Source organism: Astyanax mexicanus, chromosome 23 (assembly GCF_023375975.1).
Source record: "Astyanax mexicanus isolate ESR-SI-001 chromosome 23, AstMex3_surface, whole genome shotgun sequence".
NCBI classification, from domain to species: domain Eukaryota; kingdom Metazoa; phylum Chordata; class Actinopteri; order Characiformes; family Acestrorhamphidae; genus Astyanax; species Astyanax mexicanus.
In genome coordinates, this window is record NC_064430.1 from 21,339,982 (window position 1) to 21,358,539 (window position 18,558).

The window sequence follows — 18,558 nt, forward strand, 5'->3', positions numbered from 1 at the left end:
GTCCTTGGGTTTATTAAAGGGTGGTATATAAGTGTAACTTCATCATCATCATCATCATCATCAGTAGAAATGCTCCAAAACGACAGAGAAAGAAATGTTTTTACACTGATTTTAAAGGGAAGAACACTTTTTCTTCTCCTGTGAAATTGCCATTTTGTAAACATACTCTGTTTCTGGGTGTGGTGGGTGCAAATTTAGCGAGCTGCTTGCTAAAGTCAGATGGGGAACACATGCCATGCTCTCATTTCTTGTAGCTGGTGACTGGCTAGTTAGTCCAGACCCTCCCTGTGTGTGATGTAATCGGCAGAATGGCCATCATGTGAGTAAGGTGGATTCAGCCCTCTCTCCTGATCACTTTTGAATTCTCATTGCCCACCCCCCCTCTCTCCTTCTCTCTCCTTCTCTCTCTCTCTCTCTCTCTCTCTGTATCTCTCTCTCTCTCTCTGAGGGCAGAGGGAGCTGTTTCTGCAGCAGCAGCAGGCTGATGGTCTGTTAGCAGCACAGGCAGCTGCAGAGGAGGAGGATGGCAGAGGAATGGAGCTCCGGCGTCCCCGTCCCAGCCCGCGCCCAGCCCCAGGCCTCAGACCCGCTCCACCCACCCGCATCAGGAAGGACACGGCGGTCCCCAACGGAGACGCAACACCACAGGTATAGAACAGGGCCAGATCTCTCTCTCTTGCTCTCTCTCTCTTTCTCACTCTCACTCTCTGTATCTCTGACACTCTGTCCAGGATAGGGGTGGTCACTGCCCACAGCACTGCAGATAACTGTGTTTGTTGTTGTCCATTAACAGGGCAAGGTATGTCTATATATATATATGGGACATTAGAAACACGCTATTTCACGTACACATATGATACATGGATAATACATGGATAAATATTACAAATGCCATACATGTACATATAGGTACTTTCTTTTGTATCCTTAACATATACATAACACATAAGGGGCATATATATATATATATATATATATATATATATATATATATATATATATATATATATATATATATATATATATATATTATGATATTTATGACTCCTACTTTGGACAAAACAATAAAAGGTGTGTGTGTGTGTGTGTGTAAAAGCATTAATGCTCTAATTACAGAGATCATTGTTGGGCCTCTCCCCCAGTCGATAAGCATTGTTTTGTGATGCTGGTGTTCCAGTGTTACAGTGATTGCCCTTCTCTGTCACACACACACACACACACTCTCTCTCTCTCTCTCACACACACACACACACACACTTACTGCCTCTTAGGCTGATTTATTTCTTGCTACAGGAAGCTGGCAGTGGGCCTCTATCACATCAGACATCCAGCAGTAGTCAGCAGTAGAGCAGTGAGCTAGTATCAACAAGACCAGAAAACACGAGATCCGTGTCTGCCCTTAAAGGGCCCATGATCTACAGTTTTCCACCTCATGCTTCTGATTCATTGGTGTGGTTTAATGTGCCCAGATGGATGCTATAATTTGACATTATCATTTTCTATCCATAGTTTACTCTTTAGAATTAGCCTAAGTGGGCTGTTGCCTGTAAATGTGTAAATGGTTGGAATGTCACTACTATGAACATCACTACACTAAAGCAACAACAGCAATAATTTTGTCTGGCTACTGCTGGAAAATATATATTACGAGAAAAACAAACAAAAAATATATATTTTAGGCATCGGGCAGTGTATGTATCACCAGTTGTGTGAATGTTACATTTTAAAACTTCACCCAAATGTTTCAGTATAAGAAATATTATTTTATCCATGATATGTCTAATTTAGATGGACTGATGTGTGTTTTTTTACATTTGTTTTTATTTCAGGTACCTTTTCTGGTTAGGTTTCTTGATGTCTGATGTCTTTTGGACAGAATCTTTAAATCATTTGGTTTAGTGTGAAATTATGGTTCATTGTAGAGATACGTACTGAGAATTAATTCTTTACAATGTGGGCGAATGCATAGAAACATCTACACCCAACAGTGAACCTACACGCCTTTCAAGTTTTAGATGGAATGATAATGAAAATGGTGGCAAATCTGAACCAATACATTGTTTTTTTGGGGACTTTTTCTGCATAATCACAACAGACATGCATACCTTAACATTTTTAATATGTGATTTTTGAAAAAACTTAGATCCCAGATTCTCTAAAAATATAGTAAATGGTATGGTATAGTATGGTATTGTAATTCTTTAGGGATTTTTTCACAGCGTCAGGCCCACACTCCATCCCGCTATATAGAATGCTGGAATGCAGGAAGAGCTAAAACGCTGTGCAGCGTCAGTTCTGTGCACTGTATCGATTTACTGCCCCTTCACACAGTGTCTATTTTTCAGCTGGAAGATACGAGCTGTACAGAGCTAGGATAATAACTTATTCATAGCATTTATTTGTTTGCCAAATGCCTTTCTCTGCTGAAATGTAGCTCACATGTGATCTAATAGGTTTTCTGTGCTCTTGATTATCATGTAGGATGATCAGATGTGGCGATGGGCTGAAAAATTATCTGAATTAACGTTTTATCCATATATACTTCTTATCTGTCCTTTTCTTTCATCTTATTTCAGTATTCTTCATTTCAAATTATAAGCCCTCTGTATAGTTTTTTAACTGCCATTTTATGATGTTTCAAAAAATTCTGAAGCAGCAGCGGCACTAATTTAGCAGTGGCTGGCCACTGCAGCAAATTATATGTAGTGGAAAACAGAAATGAGTCTCTTTAAGGCATCAGGCAGGGTGTTTATCACCATTTGAGGTCAGAACTTTCTCTAAGGTAGATTTTAGAGGTTCAGACTTCATTTACCACCACTGGAAACTCTTCATATTGCATGAGCTTCTCCAGAACATTTCACACCAAACCCAATTTAAAAGACTTTAAACAGTTAATAATGCAGAATATATTCAACTTGGGCGTGTGGTTCCCCTTTAAAGTCACCTTAAATGCTGTACATGTGTGTTTGTGGTTTAGGGCACTTCAGGACACAGTGTTATTAATAAGAACAGACTGTCTCTATTTATGCATATACAAATTCACTGCTACTCCTTGCTTATATTCTCAGCGTAAGTGTGTGTGTGTGTGTGTGTTTGTGTTTGTGTGTGTGTGTGTGTGTGTGTGTGTGTGTGTCCATAGGTGAGCCAAGGTGACGAGGCCTTGCGGGAGGCCAGGGCGGAGCTCACAGAAGTCCGAAAGCGCTGGCACAGTTTACAGGTGGAGGTAGAGTCTCTACACGCCCTGGTGAGTACACATATCACTCCTCTAACAAATACAGTACAAACACAAACAAATACACCCTGTTTTTGGATGTATTATGTAATGTGTTTATAATAGATATAGATATAAAATTGATAACTGTGTGTCACACCAGGTTCAGTTGAGTCCAGGTGCGCATATCTGCACAGGAACAGCCTCTGGAGCTGTGAGAACATAAGGTCACCAAATGTCCTTGTGCTTAATGCCAAGGTGGCTACAAGATTATTGTAGTGGACTGATCTAACATCACTCGCACAATATATACCCCAGTTTAAAACTGCCAGCATCAGCTGTGGAGGGATAGATACATTTAGAATGAGATGGAAAGGCAATAATAAACCTCACTGATGCTCTCACACCTCACAGCAATTTTTTCAGCATCTAGTGTATAAACCTCCAATAAGAGTAGGTGCTGTAACTGCAGCAAAAGGAGAACAAACTCCCTGTTACTACTTTTAAATAAGTTGGGACACATAAGTGACACATATAGATATGTACATATACAGTATGTAATGCAAATTGGATATATTAAAAAATAGTATTGCATATAGATACATACAGTCTACAGCTCTGGATGAGACCACTTAAAAATGATGAGTGTCTTTGATTTTACCAAATTGAAAATTCCTGGAATATTTTGCACCAGGAGTGCAGGCATAAAGTTATCCAAAAGCAACGTGTAAGACTGGTGGAGAAGAACATGCCAATATGGAATTACTGAAAATTCTAACACAAAGGTATAAGGTGGTTAAACACAAAGTTCTTCAAGAGCTAGTTAAAATGTCTATTCATGCAATTTTTACAAAACAAAACAGCTTTTTAAAGCTTTTAAATGATTTCCAATATATTTTATTTAATTATCCCAGTTTTTGAGAGCATGGTTAGCATAGTATTTCATGTTGTACACTGGTCAGTCAGGATTAGGAAGTTTTTGGCTGGGCCGCTCCTTCAATGCTACAGACCCAGAACGCAGGATGCCCCGGCCGACCTTTAGCAGGAATCGGGGCTGGACTGGTAATCTGGCGTACCGGGCATTTACCCAGTGGGCCGACAGTCCTCAGGGGCGACGCTGTTGTATTTTTTTCTTCCTTTTTTTTATCTAAGAAACCGGCCCTTCAATATAGACAGTGGGCTGAACCAATCAGGATATAGGATGAAAGCAGCCACACCATTTCTCCGCGTGGTCCACTGAACTCCCACTACGTTCAGTGTTGAGCGAGTATGTTAGAGGAGAGGAGGCGTGGAGAAGCGGCAGAAAGCGGGTGTGGAGGAGTTACACGAAAAAAAAACAGAAGAGTCTCACTGTAGCTGCTACAAAGTTTGTAAAAATCACAGAAATGTAATGCAGGCTTGCAAAGGTGGAAAGTAATGAATTACATTTACTCAAGTTACTGTAATTGAGTAGATTTCATGAGTAGTTTTTAAAATAGGTAATTTTACTTTTACTCAAGTACATTTTGACACAAGTAATTTACTTCGCAACATTGGAAAACATTAAAAACATGTAAAAAATTAAATGCCGGGGGAAAAAAAACTATTGTAAAAAGCACAGCAATGGCAAGTTAAAAAATAAAAATGCTGTAAAACTATAAAATTACAGTTTATAGTATATATGACCATTACTTTTTAACAGTAAAGAAAAAAAATGGATCATGAAAACCTATACCACTTGTTCTTGAAAATGTTTTATGTGGTGTTCTGAACAAATACTGCCTGAAAGGTCCAAATTATTATGTGGAATAATAGTTAATTAAAAAAAATAATAATTTATGATTTGTTTTTACTTTTTTACATCAAATAATTAAGAGTAACTCAAAGTACATTTTAAATTGAGTACTTTTTACTTTTACTCGAGTAGATTTTTAGATGGGTACTTTTACTTTTACTTGAGTAGAATTTTAGCAAAGTAAAGGTACTTTTACTTAATTACAATTTTTCAGTACTTTTTCCACCTCTACAGGCTTGTGACAGAAAATGTGAGGGACAGACTGAGCAGGAAAATGTAGTACAGCAGGTACCTTTAGTAAAGTTAGGATAACACAGGGTCTTTGATGTAATGGAGGTAACGTTAGCTCTATTACATGAGAATGATGAACAATGGCAATTGATTAGTATCAGTATTAATTGGTATTTGCATACTTCCCATCAGAATCCCTTATTCTGATAAAATAGGAAAAGGTCAAGACTGAGAGGTGTTGGATGAGCAGCAAGTATCCATTTTAGGCTACATTATAGAATTTGAGATATTTAGGTTAAAGCTGTGTTGAAAGGCTGCATAGTTTGAATTTGTAGCCTCTACACTCTAAAAAACAGAGGTACGACATGAGTACTTTTTTGTACTCGAAGGTACACTCTTTATAATTGTACCCTCAAAGGTACAATATTGTTCTTTACAGGGTCAGATTTGTTCCCTCTGAAGTACAAAGTAATTTCTAACAGCAATAAGTACAAATTTGTACCATTTAACCAGCCAAAGGGTACATTCAGTTTTCTGCATCACTGTACTAATGAAAAGTATATATTTAAATTGCACATTTTTTTATTTGAAAGCCAGACAATTTTGTATCATCAAGTTTTTGAGCCATATTTAGTTGATGATAATGTTTATAATCTTTATGATCTTTACTGCCACAAAAACCATGGGTACAAAAAAGGACTTTCACTGAAAGGTACTTTTTTGTGCCTCAATATAAGGTACAGCCCCAGCGACAAGCTTTGTACTCTTTTAAGTACAAATCTGTACTTATATTTCTTAGAGTGTATGCTGCGGTTCAACATGTTTTAAAAAGTACTCAAACAAGTAAAATAAGCTTTGCAATTTAAAAATGACTAAAGTAAGTGTAAAAAAATGTAAAAGTAACATTAGCAAAAGGTATGCCCACACTGAATAAGAGTAAAACAGTGTCAAATGCTTTTAAGACATAGTTGCGTTGCATGAATTCATAAAGCAGCCCTGTTTGTAGCCTGATACAAATGCGTGTTATAGCTGTTTAAAGGAGGAAGCACCTTTAACCTAAAGAATTAGAACATATAAGAGATGATTTCAATAAAAATGATAAAAAGTCATTTGAACTACACAGTGTGTTTCTCTGTGCAGGAGCATCAGTGTGACTGTGTTTCTCTGTGCAGGAGCGAAGTCTGCAGTGCTCGCTGCGACACACACAGCACCACTACTCACAGCAGCTGCAGGACCTGTCCCACTCAGTGCGGGGTCTGGAGGCGGAGCTAGAGGATGTCCGGGACGGCCTGGCTGCACAGAGACAACAGCACGGCCAGCTGCTCAACACTAAGATGAGGCTGGAGAGAGAGATCGCCACCTACAGGAGGCTGCTGGAACATGAGGAGGGAAGGTGAGGCGGCTTTGTGGTCCTGAATTTTTACTAGTGGTGTCGATCAACTAAAAACATGCATGAAATTAGTCACAATAGAATTCTGTGGTTAATCACAATTAATCGCACTTTTTCTTTCTTAAGACTAAGATTTTGATAATGATTATTTAGATTTGATTTAAATGAGATTTGTATTATTGGTGCCAACCCCTTTAAAAATAAATGTATTAATCACAACAATATTTTGTGATTTATTTAAGGATATTTTTAAATGCTGGTGCTTATCTGTATTTTTGAAAAGGGGGCAGTTATTATAATGGTGTAAAATGGTCTATAATTATTATATAAGTATTATAAGTATTACAATTTCTCAGGATGGTTTTGATGCTTTTTAAACCAGAATATTGTAGTGTTCTGAGTTACTGAATTTAACTGGGAGTTTTTTTGGAGAAAATAAGGCATATTCTGCCAAATCGGTGCCGTTTCTTTCCCTAGGAATTTACATGTATAAAGGTACACAAATGCAAATACCTTTAAAATACATTTTATCATTAAGCATAGTGTTTTGTGCCTTGACTGAATTGCTAAAGTAAAACAAATAAATTAAAAACATTAATAAAAAATAGCATTTATTACCTGTACCCACTCTCTAACTATAAACTTTACTATGAAATATAATTATTAAAATCATTCAGAGATGTATTTTTTTTGCACTCCAAATCCCATCTATGCTTTAAAAATATTTATTTTCATAACAAATCCATAATATTTAAGTAAAAAAATACATATTTTAGTTGTGTCCCTGGGTTTTACTCATTCCTGTTACCATAAAATATTACCCATCTGAAACATCTGGGACTGGATCAGCTGGTTCCTCTGAAGATCATGAGAAGAACAACATTAAGTTCCCTCATTAGTTTTTCTGTATATTTGATTTTATCGTAACTATGACTGAGGAGCTCAATCTCAACACTCTGTCTTGATACCTAAATTAATTCTTAGATGTTATTTGTTTATTTTTAAAATACATTTTTTGGGAAAATCACTAGAATGTGCTATTTTTTATCTTTTCGCTAAGTCTATTTTAAAACTTATTACTGTTACTTTCAGTTCTGTTACTCATTACATAAAAAGAAACAGGACTGAGTGCCAGTAACAGGAGTGAGTTTTAGTAACAGGAGTGAGTGCCAGTAACAGGAGTGAGTTCCAGTAATTCCCATGTGTGAATATTGACACATTTCCCCAGAAAAAAACATTATTTTGCAATACTGTAAGAAGGCACGATGCACTTAGGAATGAAGTGATTGACAGAGTTGGCATCGTGCCCTTTTGTTAATTATATGGACTTGTAGTGTAATTTACATTTCCACTGCACTTTTACTGTTGAAATCCCGGGGAAAAAATCCAGAAATCAAGGTTCCACCTGTGGTGACTTTGGATGCAAATTTGATAACATTATGAACGTGTTTTCTACAGGCATTGGTGCAAACATACTAGCTCATGGACTGTTCAGTCTATTCCAGAACCAGTAAAAAAACTGTTGGCGCTCAAAGACACACCATAATAATGATGGACTGGTGTGGCAGGCGTGCTAGTGAGCTCAGCTTTTTTAGGTGCAGTATAGCACAGGTCATACATCAACTCCCTCTCTCTCTCTCTCTTTCTCTCTCGGTCTCTCTCTCTCTCTCTTTCTCTCTCGGTCTCTCTCTCTTTCTCTCTCTGCAGGTTTTTCAGTGCGGATGGTCAGCCACGGAGGCTGAAGCCCTGGAGAGGCTCCACACCTCTGCTGCAGCAGAACGGGATGTGTAACGGTTCTGTGGAAGATGGTGACCCGCCTGCTCTCATTGAGAAACCAGCCAAACAGGGCGCGACGTTGCGCCGGCAGGGCAGCCTCGTCATTCTCACAGGTCTGAACAAAAGCTGAACAAACCAATATAACTAATAGGGTGTTCTAGACTTTCCAGGGTGGTCAGGCTTTCCCACTGGTCAGAACTAAAGGCCTTTTAACAAATAGCAAACACAATAAGAAACTGACAGGTAAATCAACCAATTACATTCTGATCACATTACCCATCAGTTTTGTAGGAAAAAAATGCCACTAGACAAAAAATGAAGATGCTAGATAGGCTGTAAATATGAGTGTCATGGTCAGAACAGAATAGCAGACAAGCGCAGATACTGATAAAAACAATAGATGTTTATTATAAGAATAAACAGATGTATTCAGGGTCGATACAGAAACAAGGGTGATCACCAGTAGACAGAGCAATGAAGACAAAACCATACCATAAACGAGAGACAGTCCAGAGTTCATACACAAGCAATCCAGTATCAGAGATAATCCAAGAGGCGGTGGTGAAAGCACAGTCCAGGTCATACACAAAACAATCCAATATCAAAGGCAGAGGCAAAAATCGGCGTCGGGAAACAAAAGGCAAGGTCATACACAAAGTAAACTGAGACAAGAGATAAGTAACGCTTTGTATGAGGATAACCTACAATACGCGGCGATGAAGTCTGTTTGGCGTGCACCTTTATAGTGCCAGTAATTAGTATTCGGGGCTTCCTGGTGGAAGCAGGTGAGGTGTCACGTGATCAGGTGAGTGCGTGATGTCAGCGGGTGGTGCATTCTGGGTAGTGTAGTTGTTAACCTGAGAACCTCCGTTAGAGCTGGGTGTGGAAGGGACAGAGGAGCTAACAGCACCAGACGTGACAGTACCTCCCCCCGAGGGAGTCGAGACGGAGACGGAACGGGGACGACCACGACGACGTCCACCCGACGGGCAGGGAGTACCGGCGGGAGGAGCAGGAGAAACCACAGAGGTGCCAGACAGGCGGGGGATGCGAGACTGGGAACCCCGACGCACCGGAACCGAGGAGGAGAGTGAGCGCTTGGGACGCCCACGGGGTCTAGGAGCAGGTTTACCAGGGTGACGGGCATGAAATTCGGCCAGAAGAGCAGGATCCAGCACATCCCCAGCGGCAACCCAGCAACGCTCCTCAGGGCCGTAACCCTCCCAGTCTATGAGATACTGGAGCACACCGCCACGCCTGCGGGAATCCAGCACCTCTCGAACCGCATAGGTAGACGAAGCCTCCCCCTCCACTGCCGCGGGCGGCACGTCGTCTGGAACACCCTCAGCCAGCGGACCTGGGACAAGAGGCTTGAGCAAGGAAACATGAAATGAGTTATGCACTCTGTACTGAGAAGGCAACTCAATCTTATAAGTAACGTCATTGACTTGTGAAAGAACTTTAAACGGGCCAATATACTTGGGTAGTAGTTTCCTACAGGACCCCTCAAACCTCAAGTCCCGGGTCGACAACCACACACGATCTCCGGGCTGGTATTGGGGGGTGGTACCTCGGTGTCTGTCAGACTGCTCCTTGTATTTGCGCAAGACCTCAGAAACCTGCTGATGTGTTTCCTCCCACACCTGCTCACTCCGCTTCATCCAGTCATCCACGGCGGGTACATCGGAAGACACAGCTGTCCACGGAGCTAACGGAGGCTGGTACCCCAGAACGCACTGAAAGGGTGTAAGACCAGATGTGGAGTTAGTGAGTGAGTTTTGGGCTATTTCCGCCCAAATGAGATACTGAGACCACTCTGTAGGATGTTTGAAACAGTACAATCTAAGAAATTTTCCTAATTCCTGGTTAACTCGTTCACATTGACCATTGCTAGTGGGGTGAAAACCAGAGGTGAGACTAACGTGCACTCCTAAGTGTTCAAAAAAGGATTTCCATACTCTGGAAGTAAATTGAGGACCCCTATCGGAGAGGATGTCCTCCGGAATACCAAAGTGTCTAAAGATGTGTGTGTATATAGCCTGAGCTGTCTGAAGAGCAGTGGGTAGTGCTGGAAAAGGGATAAACTTTACTCCCCTAGAAAATCTGTCAACAACAGTAAGAACAGTGGTGTAACCCTCAGATTCAGGTAGGTCTGTGACAAAGTCTACAGCAATGTGTGACCAGGGTCTGTCTGGGACGGGTAGAGGAACTAGCTTACCGGCTGGAAGGGTTTTGGGTGTTTTGCATTGTGCACAGACAGAACAGGAAGCTACGAATGAGTGTATGTCAGCTCGCATGGTTTCCCACCAATAGCGAGCTGAGATCAGTTGCAGCGTACGTGTAACCCCTGGGTGACCAGAAGTAAGGGCAGAATGTGCCCAGCAAATGAGTCGTTCGCGAAATTGCTCAGGTACAAAAATCTTGTGAGGAGGACAACCCTCCGGAGGTGGTGTGTTAACTGAACCTTGCTGAATAAGATCGTCAAGTTCCCATCTAATGGCAGCTATACGAACTGTGGGTGGTAGAATGCGTTCTGGTTCGGAAGGGTGGCTACCCTCATTTGACGAACTGAAAACCCGGGATAATGCGTCAGCTTTAGTATTACGGTGACCTGGACGAAATGAGATAGAAAAATCAAATCGCGAGAAAAACAAGGACCAACGAGCTTGACGGGGGTTTAGACGTTTAGCAGTGCGTAGATATTCCAAGTTTTTGTGATCAGTAAGTACGGTAAATGGGTGTGCAGCCCCCTCCAGCCAGTGACGCCACTCCTCTAGAGCCAATTTGACAGCCAATAACTCTCTATCCCCTATACCATAGTTGCGCTCAGCAGGTGACATTTTACGAGAGAAGAAGGCTATGGGATGTAGCTTAGGCGGTGAACCGCTGCGTTGGGAAAGAACAGCCCCAACGCCAGTATCAGATGCGTCGACCTCGACTGTAAACGGTAGTTCAGGTTTGGGGTGCATGAGAACTGGAGCTGAAACGAAAGCAGCTTTTAACTTATTAAATGCCTGGTCGGCTTCAGGAGACCATTTAAGGATCTTAGTGGCGTTCTTAGTGAGTGCGGTGAGTGGGGCAGCTATACTGCTGAAGTTACGAATAAAACGCCTATAAAAATTTGCAAATCCCAAAAAACGCTGGAGATCTTTGATGGACAGGGGAGTGGGCCAACTAGTGACGGCGTCTACTTTACAGTCATCCATAAGAACTCCCTGGGAGCTGATAACATAGCCGAGAAATGCGACTCTCTGAAGATGGAACTCGCATTTCTCGGCTTTAGCATAGAGATTGTTCTCCAATAAACGTTGGAGGACCGAACGAACATGCTGCACGTGAGAGTCAAAATCAGACGAATAGATCAGAATGTCGTCTATAAAAAGTGTGACGAACTTGCCAATCATGTCTCTAAAAATGTCATTCATAAATGACTGAAACACGGCGGGGGCGTTAGCGAGACCATAACTCATAACCATGTATTCATAGTGGCCATTAGTAGTAGTGAATGCAGTTTTCCACTCATCCCCCTCCTTAATGCGGATTAAATTGTACGCACTACGCAAATCGAGTTTGGTGAAGTAAGAGGCGTTGCGCAACTGTTCAAGTGCACACGGAATGAGAGGCAGGGGGTACGCAAATTTTTTAGTGATAGCGTTTAAACCTCGGTAATCTATACAGGGCCTCAGTCCACCGTCTTTTTTCTTCACAAAGAAGAAACCCGAACCAACAGGAGATTTTGACGGGCGAATGAAACCCTGAGCTAACGCTTCGGAAACGTAATCTGTCATAGCCTTCTCCTCATCGAGAGTAAGGGGGTAAACTCTAGCTTTGGGTAAGGTGGCACCCTCCACTAGGTCAATGGCACAATCACATGGGCGATGAGGAGGCAACTTAGTAGCATTGTCTTTACTGAAAACCTCAAGCAAATCAGAGTATTCGGGAGGAATAACAGGAGATTCAGAAACATGGGGACTTTCCACAGTAGTGGACTGAATAACTAAACTATCCAGAGCTAAACAATGTTCATGACAGTGAGCAGACCAAACCGTGATATCCCCATCGCGCCAGGAGACAGTGGGATCGTGAGTCTTCAGCCATGGCATGCCCAGGATAACAGGATGTTCGGTGCAGGGAAGCACGAAGAGTGGTAGTTCCTCATAATGGAGAGCGCTGGCTTGAAGAGTGATGGGCAGAGTCTGCAGGGTAACCGGCTTGGAGCGAACAGTCTTTCCATCAACAGCATGGATGGCTAATGGACGTAGAAGTTCTCTGGTGGGTACTCCATGCTCCTTAACTAGGTCCAGACTGATGAAGTTCCCCTCCGACCCGGAATCTACAAGCGCTGGGACAGAGAGCATACCAGTAGGTAACATAATATTTACAGGCAAAGAAAAACATTTAGAGCGAAGGATTGTGTTATGCTTACGTACCACGTTAGCGCGTGGAGAGCACTCCACGCGCTGTCCCAGGGCTGGAGCTTTCACAGGTCGGGTCAGGAGACCACACTCAGCCTTGAAATGCCCGGCCTCCCCACAATAAAGGCATAGGCGAAGCCGGATTCGACGCTGTCGCTCCTCTGGAGTTAGCCGGGTTTTCTGGATATCCATGGGCTCTGGGGCAGGCAGCGCAGCTTTCTCCGGAGTGGGAGCGCGGGTCAGAGACACAGGTGTGTGTTGAGTGCGAGGACTGATCTTGGGTCGGCGCGAGAGAAGTTGATCCAACCGGATCGACAGTGAGATGAGCTGATCCAGGGTCAGTGAATCATCTCTGCAGGCTAATTCCCTCTGTACATCTGGGTTAAGTCCGCATCTAAACACGTTGATCAAAGCAGCGTTATTCCACCCACTACCAGCTGCAAGAGTGCGAAACTCCAGAGCGTAGGAAGCCACCGGCTTCTGACCTTGCTTTAGAGCCAGCAAAAGTTCTCCATTAGATTGTCCATACCGCGAATGATCAAAAACTGAGCGGAAAGTAGCTAAAAAGTCAGTGTAACTAGCCCCAGAAAGTTCTTCCCAAATAGCTGTAGCCCACTCGAGTGCCTTACCAGAAAGCCGTGAGATAACAAAACCGATCTTAGCTTTATCGGTTGTAGGCGGTGAATTACTGAAAAACACGGAGCATTGTAAAAGAAAACCGCTGCATTTTTCCGGATCCCCATCAAACAACTCCGGTTTAGAGACAGAAAATCCAGGCACAGAAGAGTTAGCGTTAGGCATACTGGGGGTAGCTAACGGGCTAGGGCTAGGCTCAGTTACGCCTCTGAGGTGAGCTAGCAGCTCAGCTAGTTGTTGCTGCTGCGTGGTTTGCTGGCGGGCTAGCTCCGAAACAGCTTGGGTCACACCAGCGAGCGTTTGCTGGTGCTGACCGAGTAGCCTCCCCTGGTTGGCTAAACCAGATCTAATAGCCTCAGTATCTGCTATCTGATCTTGTACGGCCGCGTATTCTGTCATGGTCAGAACAGAATAGCAGACAAGCGCAGATACTGATAAAAACAATAGATGTTTATTATAAGAATAAACAGATGTATTCAGGGTCGATACAGAAACAAGGGTGATCACCAGTAGACAGAGCAATGAAGACAAAACCATACCATAAACGAGAGACAGTCCAGAGTTCATACACAAGCAATCCAGTATCAGAGATAATCCAAGAGGCGGTGGTGAAAGCACAGTCCAGGTCATACACAAAACAATCCAATATCAAAGGCAGAGGCAAAAATCGGCGTCGGGAAACAAAAGGCAAGGTCATACACAAAGTAAACTGAGACAAGAGATAAGTAACGCTTTGTATGAGGATAACCTACAATACGCGGCGATGAAGTCTGTTTGGCGTGCACCTTTATAGTGCCAGTAATTAGTATTCGGGGCTTCCTGGTGGAAGCAGGTGAGGTGTCACGTGATCAGGTGAGTGCGTGATGTCAGCGGGTGGTGCATTCTGGGTAGTGTAGTTGTTAACCTGAGAACCTCCGTTAGAGCTGGGTGTGGAAGGGACAGAGGAGCTAACAGCACCAGACGTGACAATGAGAGCAAGCAGGTTTTAAGTTGTAAGAAATAGAAACCAGTGAGGCTAATACAAACTTATCAGTGACTACCATAGAATCCCATAGAAGGGCTAGCAGAAATCAGCATTAGATTTTTACTTTACTGGCCTGAATTACAGGTTGGGGTCCACTGAAGGTAGATAAATCATTATATTTGTGTCTCTCAGAGCCCATCAGCAGCCGAGAAGGAGAGATCTGCACAGTGAAGACGCAGGAGATTTTGGACGGACAAGTGTTGCGGGAGAGTGCTGAGGGACACGGACGAGTTGAGTAAGTAAAAACACGCTGGTCCTGCTGTAATACAGTGAGGAAAATAAGTATTTGAACACCCTTTGACGTTGTGTTCTAAGTCTTACCACTTAGAAATCATGAGGAATAAAAATGTTGTGTAATCTGACTCCAGTGCAAAACATTCCAAGCTAATTCACTGTGAAATACTAGGCCTGTGCTCTTCTGAATGTGTGTACTTTGTGTTTGTAACAGAACAGAGAAGATCGATAAGGTGATCAAACAGTGGGAGGGGTCATTTTTCAAAGGGAACCCGAAGCTGAGGAAGAAGTCGGTATCTCTCCGCTTCGACCTGCACATGGCCGTCGCAGATGAAGGCTGCGCTCAGACCAAACAGGACAGTCTGCCGGACGTGGAGGTTCGCCTGGTCATGAAGCGCTCCCGCAGCATCCCCACCATAACACAGTGACCTCACAACCAAGGACTACTGTTGCCTTGTCAACAACGCCATATTCACATCTTCGTCACAGGATTTTCTGGACGTGATGACATCACTGTGGTTACATCGTAGACTCTCGGCTGAGGAAAACAAGTCTTTAAAATAGATTCAAATATATATTTATCAACTGCAGAATTTCCCAGATTTGCACTTTGTAAACTTTCGCACCACATCTCACTGGTAAAATATTACAACCATTTTTTGCTCTTAAACTTATTCCAACTTAAATTCCAATTAAAATCTTCTTAGGTCATGAAATCATGGGCCAGTCCAAGCACGGTCTACCGTTAGTTCAGCTAAAGTATCCAAAATTAGAAGTGGGATTCACAAAAGTGTCTTAAGAAAGATTTTGTTCTTAGCTTCATACTTCAGAAAAAATAAATTACATCATTATTCAGCAAAAAACAAACAGTTAGGGGTCAGATGTTTAGGCCCTAAAATAGTCAGTTTTAATAGTTAAATTACAGAATATTTCAATATTAATATATACGAAAAATGGAGATATTTATTATAGTTGTTAAAGTACTGTTAGTTTTTACACATAATATCTTTAAGTACATTTTAAGAAAGTATTTAAGCTTTGTATAAAACATTAGGTCTTTTTCACCAATTGTTCTTAATAAAATGAATGGTTCTTAAACCTTTGGGAAAACTGCTTAGGTGAGTTTTAAGAGGAAATTTATTTTTCTTAATACCCACTTAAGAAACGTTCATAAAGGTTTTGTCACAAATGAATAATTTCTTATTTGGAACTTTAGTTCAGTTTGTTCAGAGGACAATGTTTGAACTCATAGAATTCATAGAAAGATTTTGGTAAATGAGGCTCAATGTAATGATCTTATTATTTATATTCTACTTCTTTATATTTAGATTTTTTTTTCTTAGGAAAGCTTTTGTGAATCTGGCCTCTGAATGGGCATGTAATTTATAATCTACTAGACACAGCAAACTTTAATTTTAGATTTAAGTTTGAGAGCATTTGGGGTTTAGCATAAAACACAGCATTTTGGTGTTAAAGAACCACAGTTGATACATTGGTCAGATTATTATAAAATGTATCATTTTATTATAAATTAGAACGCCACAGTCAAACTAAAGGTGACATTAACATTATTGTATAAGTAATAAAAACACCTTCCATCTGAAAAAAAAGAAATGGAATTTTACAACTTAGTAAGTGTTTCTCAGAAGTGTTTCTGAGAAAAACCGCAAGCAAGGAAAAAGACTGCAAATGGAATCAAAATTGTGATTAAATAGCAGGCTTGGCGACTATGACTGTCATTTAGCTATCAGCTGCCTTTAGGTTTACTGGATAGCGATGCTACTAAAAATTAATAAGCAGAAATATCAGTTTATAAAAGCTTATAACATATTGCACACAGCTACAGTTTCATTTTGCCTTCATAAGAGTAGCATTTAAATCTCTGTATATCTTATTACCGACTGAAGTTTTATGGAGCTGACATCTAGGCCATGTTCACAGTTTAGCATCTGTCAAAATCTAAACTCTCATTATTATACCAGACAGACAAACCCTGATAGACACCAGTGTATGACACAGTGTGCATAAGGCGCTACTAGGCTAATCAGTGGCACCTTTAACACCAGCTGCATATTTACACTGATAAAATGTCCATTAATGTGCGAAAATGTACCCAGATCTGTGTGGTTGTTATAGAAACAGTACAAACTTGAAATTTGTGTCCATACTCATAGGACAAAAAACAGCTAAATATGTGAACTTGTTAGCATTAGGCTAGCACAAACCTTGGTAAAATGTAAAACTTCTGAGGTAAAATCGTTGAAAGCCAGCTAACAGCTAGCTTAATCAGATTATTTCTAACTACAAAGCAATGTTAAATCCATTAATTCAATTAAGTTCTTTTTTCACCACATTTTATTTACACTATTATAACATACAAATAGCATTACTGTGCTTTTAACCCCATACATATTCTTTGTCATATTCTATATATTTTTTTTTGACAGATGTTATTATGTCTTCATGAACACGGTCTTAAACCACCAGTACAATAATTCCACATTACTGAATTCATACAAAAATGATTAAATTAGAAAATGCTGTATCCCTTATGCTATTTTTTTACTTAAATCTAACGGGTCACAAAAGCCTTGCTTTAAAGGCAGTGGTTAACTGTAATGCATAAACATGCCTTTGGTGTGAATATTGTTTAAGGTTTATGGTTTTGCTTCTAGTAATTTTTTTCTAGACAAAACTTGTGATTATTTGCTAACAACTGTCAAACCCAAATATATGATTAACCAAGCTGCTAACTAGCTTTAAAATGTCCATGCGTACCAATGCTTTTTGAGGTGAGCTGTGCATTTTGGGGGGAAATGTGAACATATCATAAACTATAATCTTCTATGCTAGTTTAGAAATGCACTTTAAAGACTCTGAACAGCTCTACACTTACTGAGTGATGAATTATGATTTATTTGCTATTTTTTGGCCAAATGTGCATTTTTTTTTCTAACAGCTGATCAATATTAATTTAATGGTGAATATTTGATTCTAATATATATATATATTGTGCATTGAAAACATATTTGGCCGCTGAACTGTATGACAGGTGCTGAAATAAAGCTAAAATTGAATAAAGCTAACAAAGCAATCGTGTGGGGATTAAAATGCATCAGTTGGAAAGTTTTGTTTGGGTTTAGCAGTAAATTACTTTGCACTCCATAATTATTGGCACCTCTGATTAAGAAGTGTTTTTTTGGCTTCTAATAAATTCCTTATTTAAAAATATAATATAGGACAACAATGTAAAAAAGAGAGAAATTAAAGCTTAATTTAAGTGCCTTTATTTGGTAGGAAAAAATAATCACACATTAAAAAATAAACCTTCCTCTTTGCACAACATACATACTTACTTGAAGAGTGTGTTCTTTAGACCACTGAAGTCATGTAGTCATTTTGTAGTCGGTGCCCTAACGTTTATGCCCATATTTGGGGATCCGTGTCTAAGCAGTTTAAGCAAATGGGGAGTTTGTGTCAGGTGGGGTGCGGGAAGGACGAGGAAGCGGACGCAAACGCAAACTATACAAACATTTATCAACAAAAATGAACACAAAATAAACATGGAATAAACTTAACAAGGAAACCAGGACTGAGCATAACAGAAAACCATAAGGACCACTAACAGACGTAAAAACGTACAAGGATCGACACGAGAGAAGGGAACACGGACTTTAAATAGTGGTGGACACACACGGGAAACAGGAAACACCTGGGACTTAGGGGGGGAGCTACAAAATGAACACAGGTGAGTGGAAAACTACTAAGACAGGAGACACAGAGGAGCACAGGTCACGTGGGGATATAACACAGACATGATACAGCATAGGCAGGTTCAGGGGTGGCAGGAGTCGAGGAGCGCGGATG

The 18,558-nt window shown here is 40.9% G+C and overlaps 1 protein-coding gene across 1 annotated transcript in view; it reads left to right on the forward strand.

Moving 5' to 3' along the window:
* krt222 (keratin 222) overlaps positions 1 to 17,162 on the forward strand; it is a 35,215-nt gene extending 18,053 nt beyond the window's left edge. The window contains exons 6-11 of the mRNA XM_007228919.4: positions 454 to 648; positions 3,140 to 3,244; positions 6,389 to 6,609; positions 8,314 to 8,495; positions 14,590 to 14,692; positions 14,906 to 17,162. Coding sequence (XP_007228981.3) covers positions 454 to 648; positions 3,140 to 3,244; positions 6,389 to 6,609; positions 8,314 to 8,495; positions 14,590 to 14,692; positions 14,906 to 15,119 — 1,020 coding nt within the window. The 3' untranslated portion in view covers positions 15,120 to 17,162. The remainder of the gene's footprint in view (positions 1 to 453; positions 649 to 3,139; positions 3,245 to 6,388; positions 6,610 to 8,313; positions 8,496 to 14,589; positions 14,693 to 14,905) is intronic.
* The last annotated feature ends 1,396 nt before the right edge of the window (positions 17,163 to 18,558 follow it).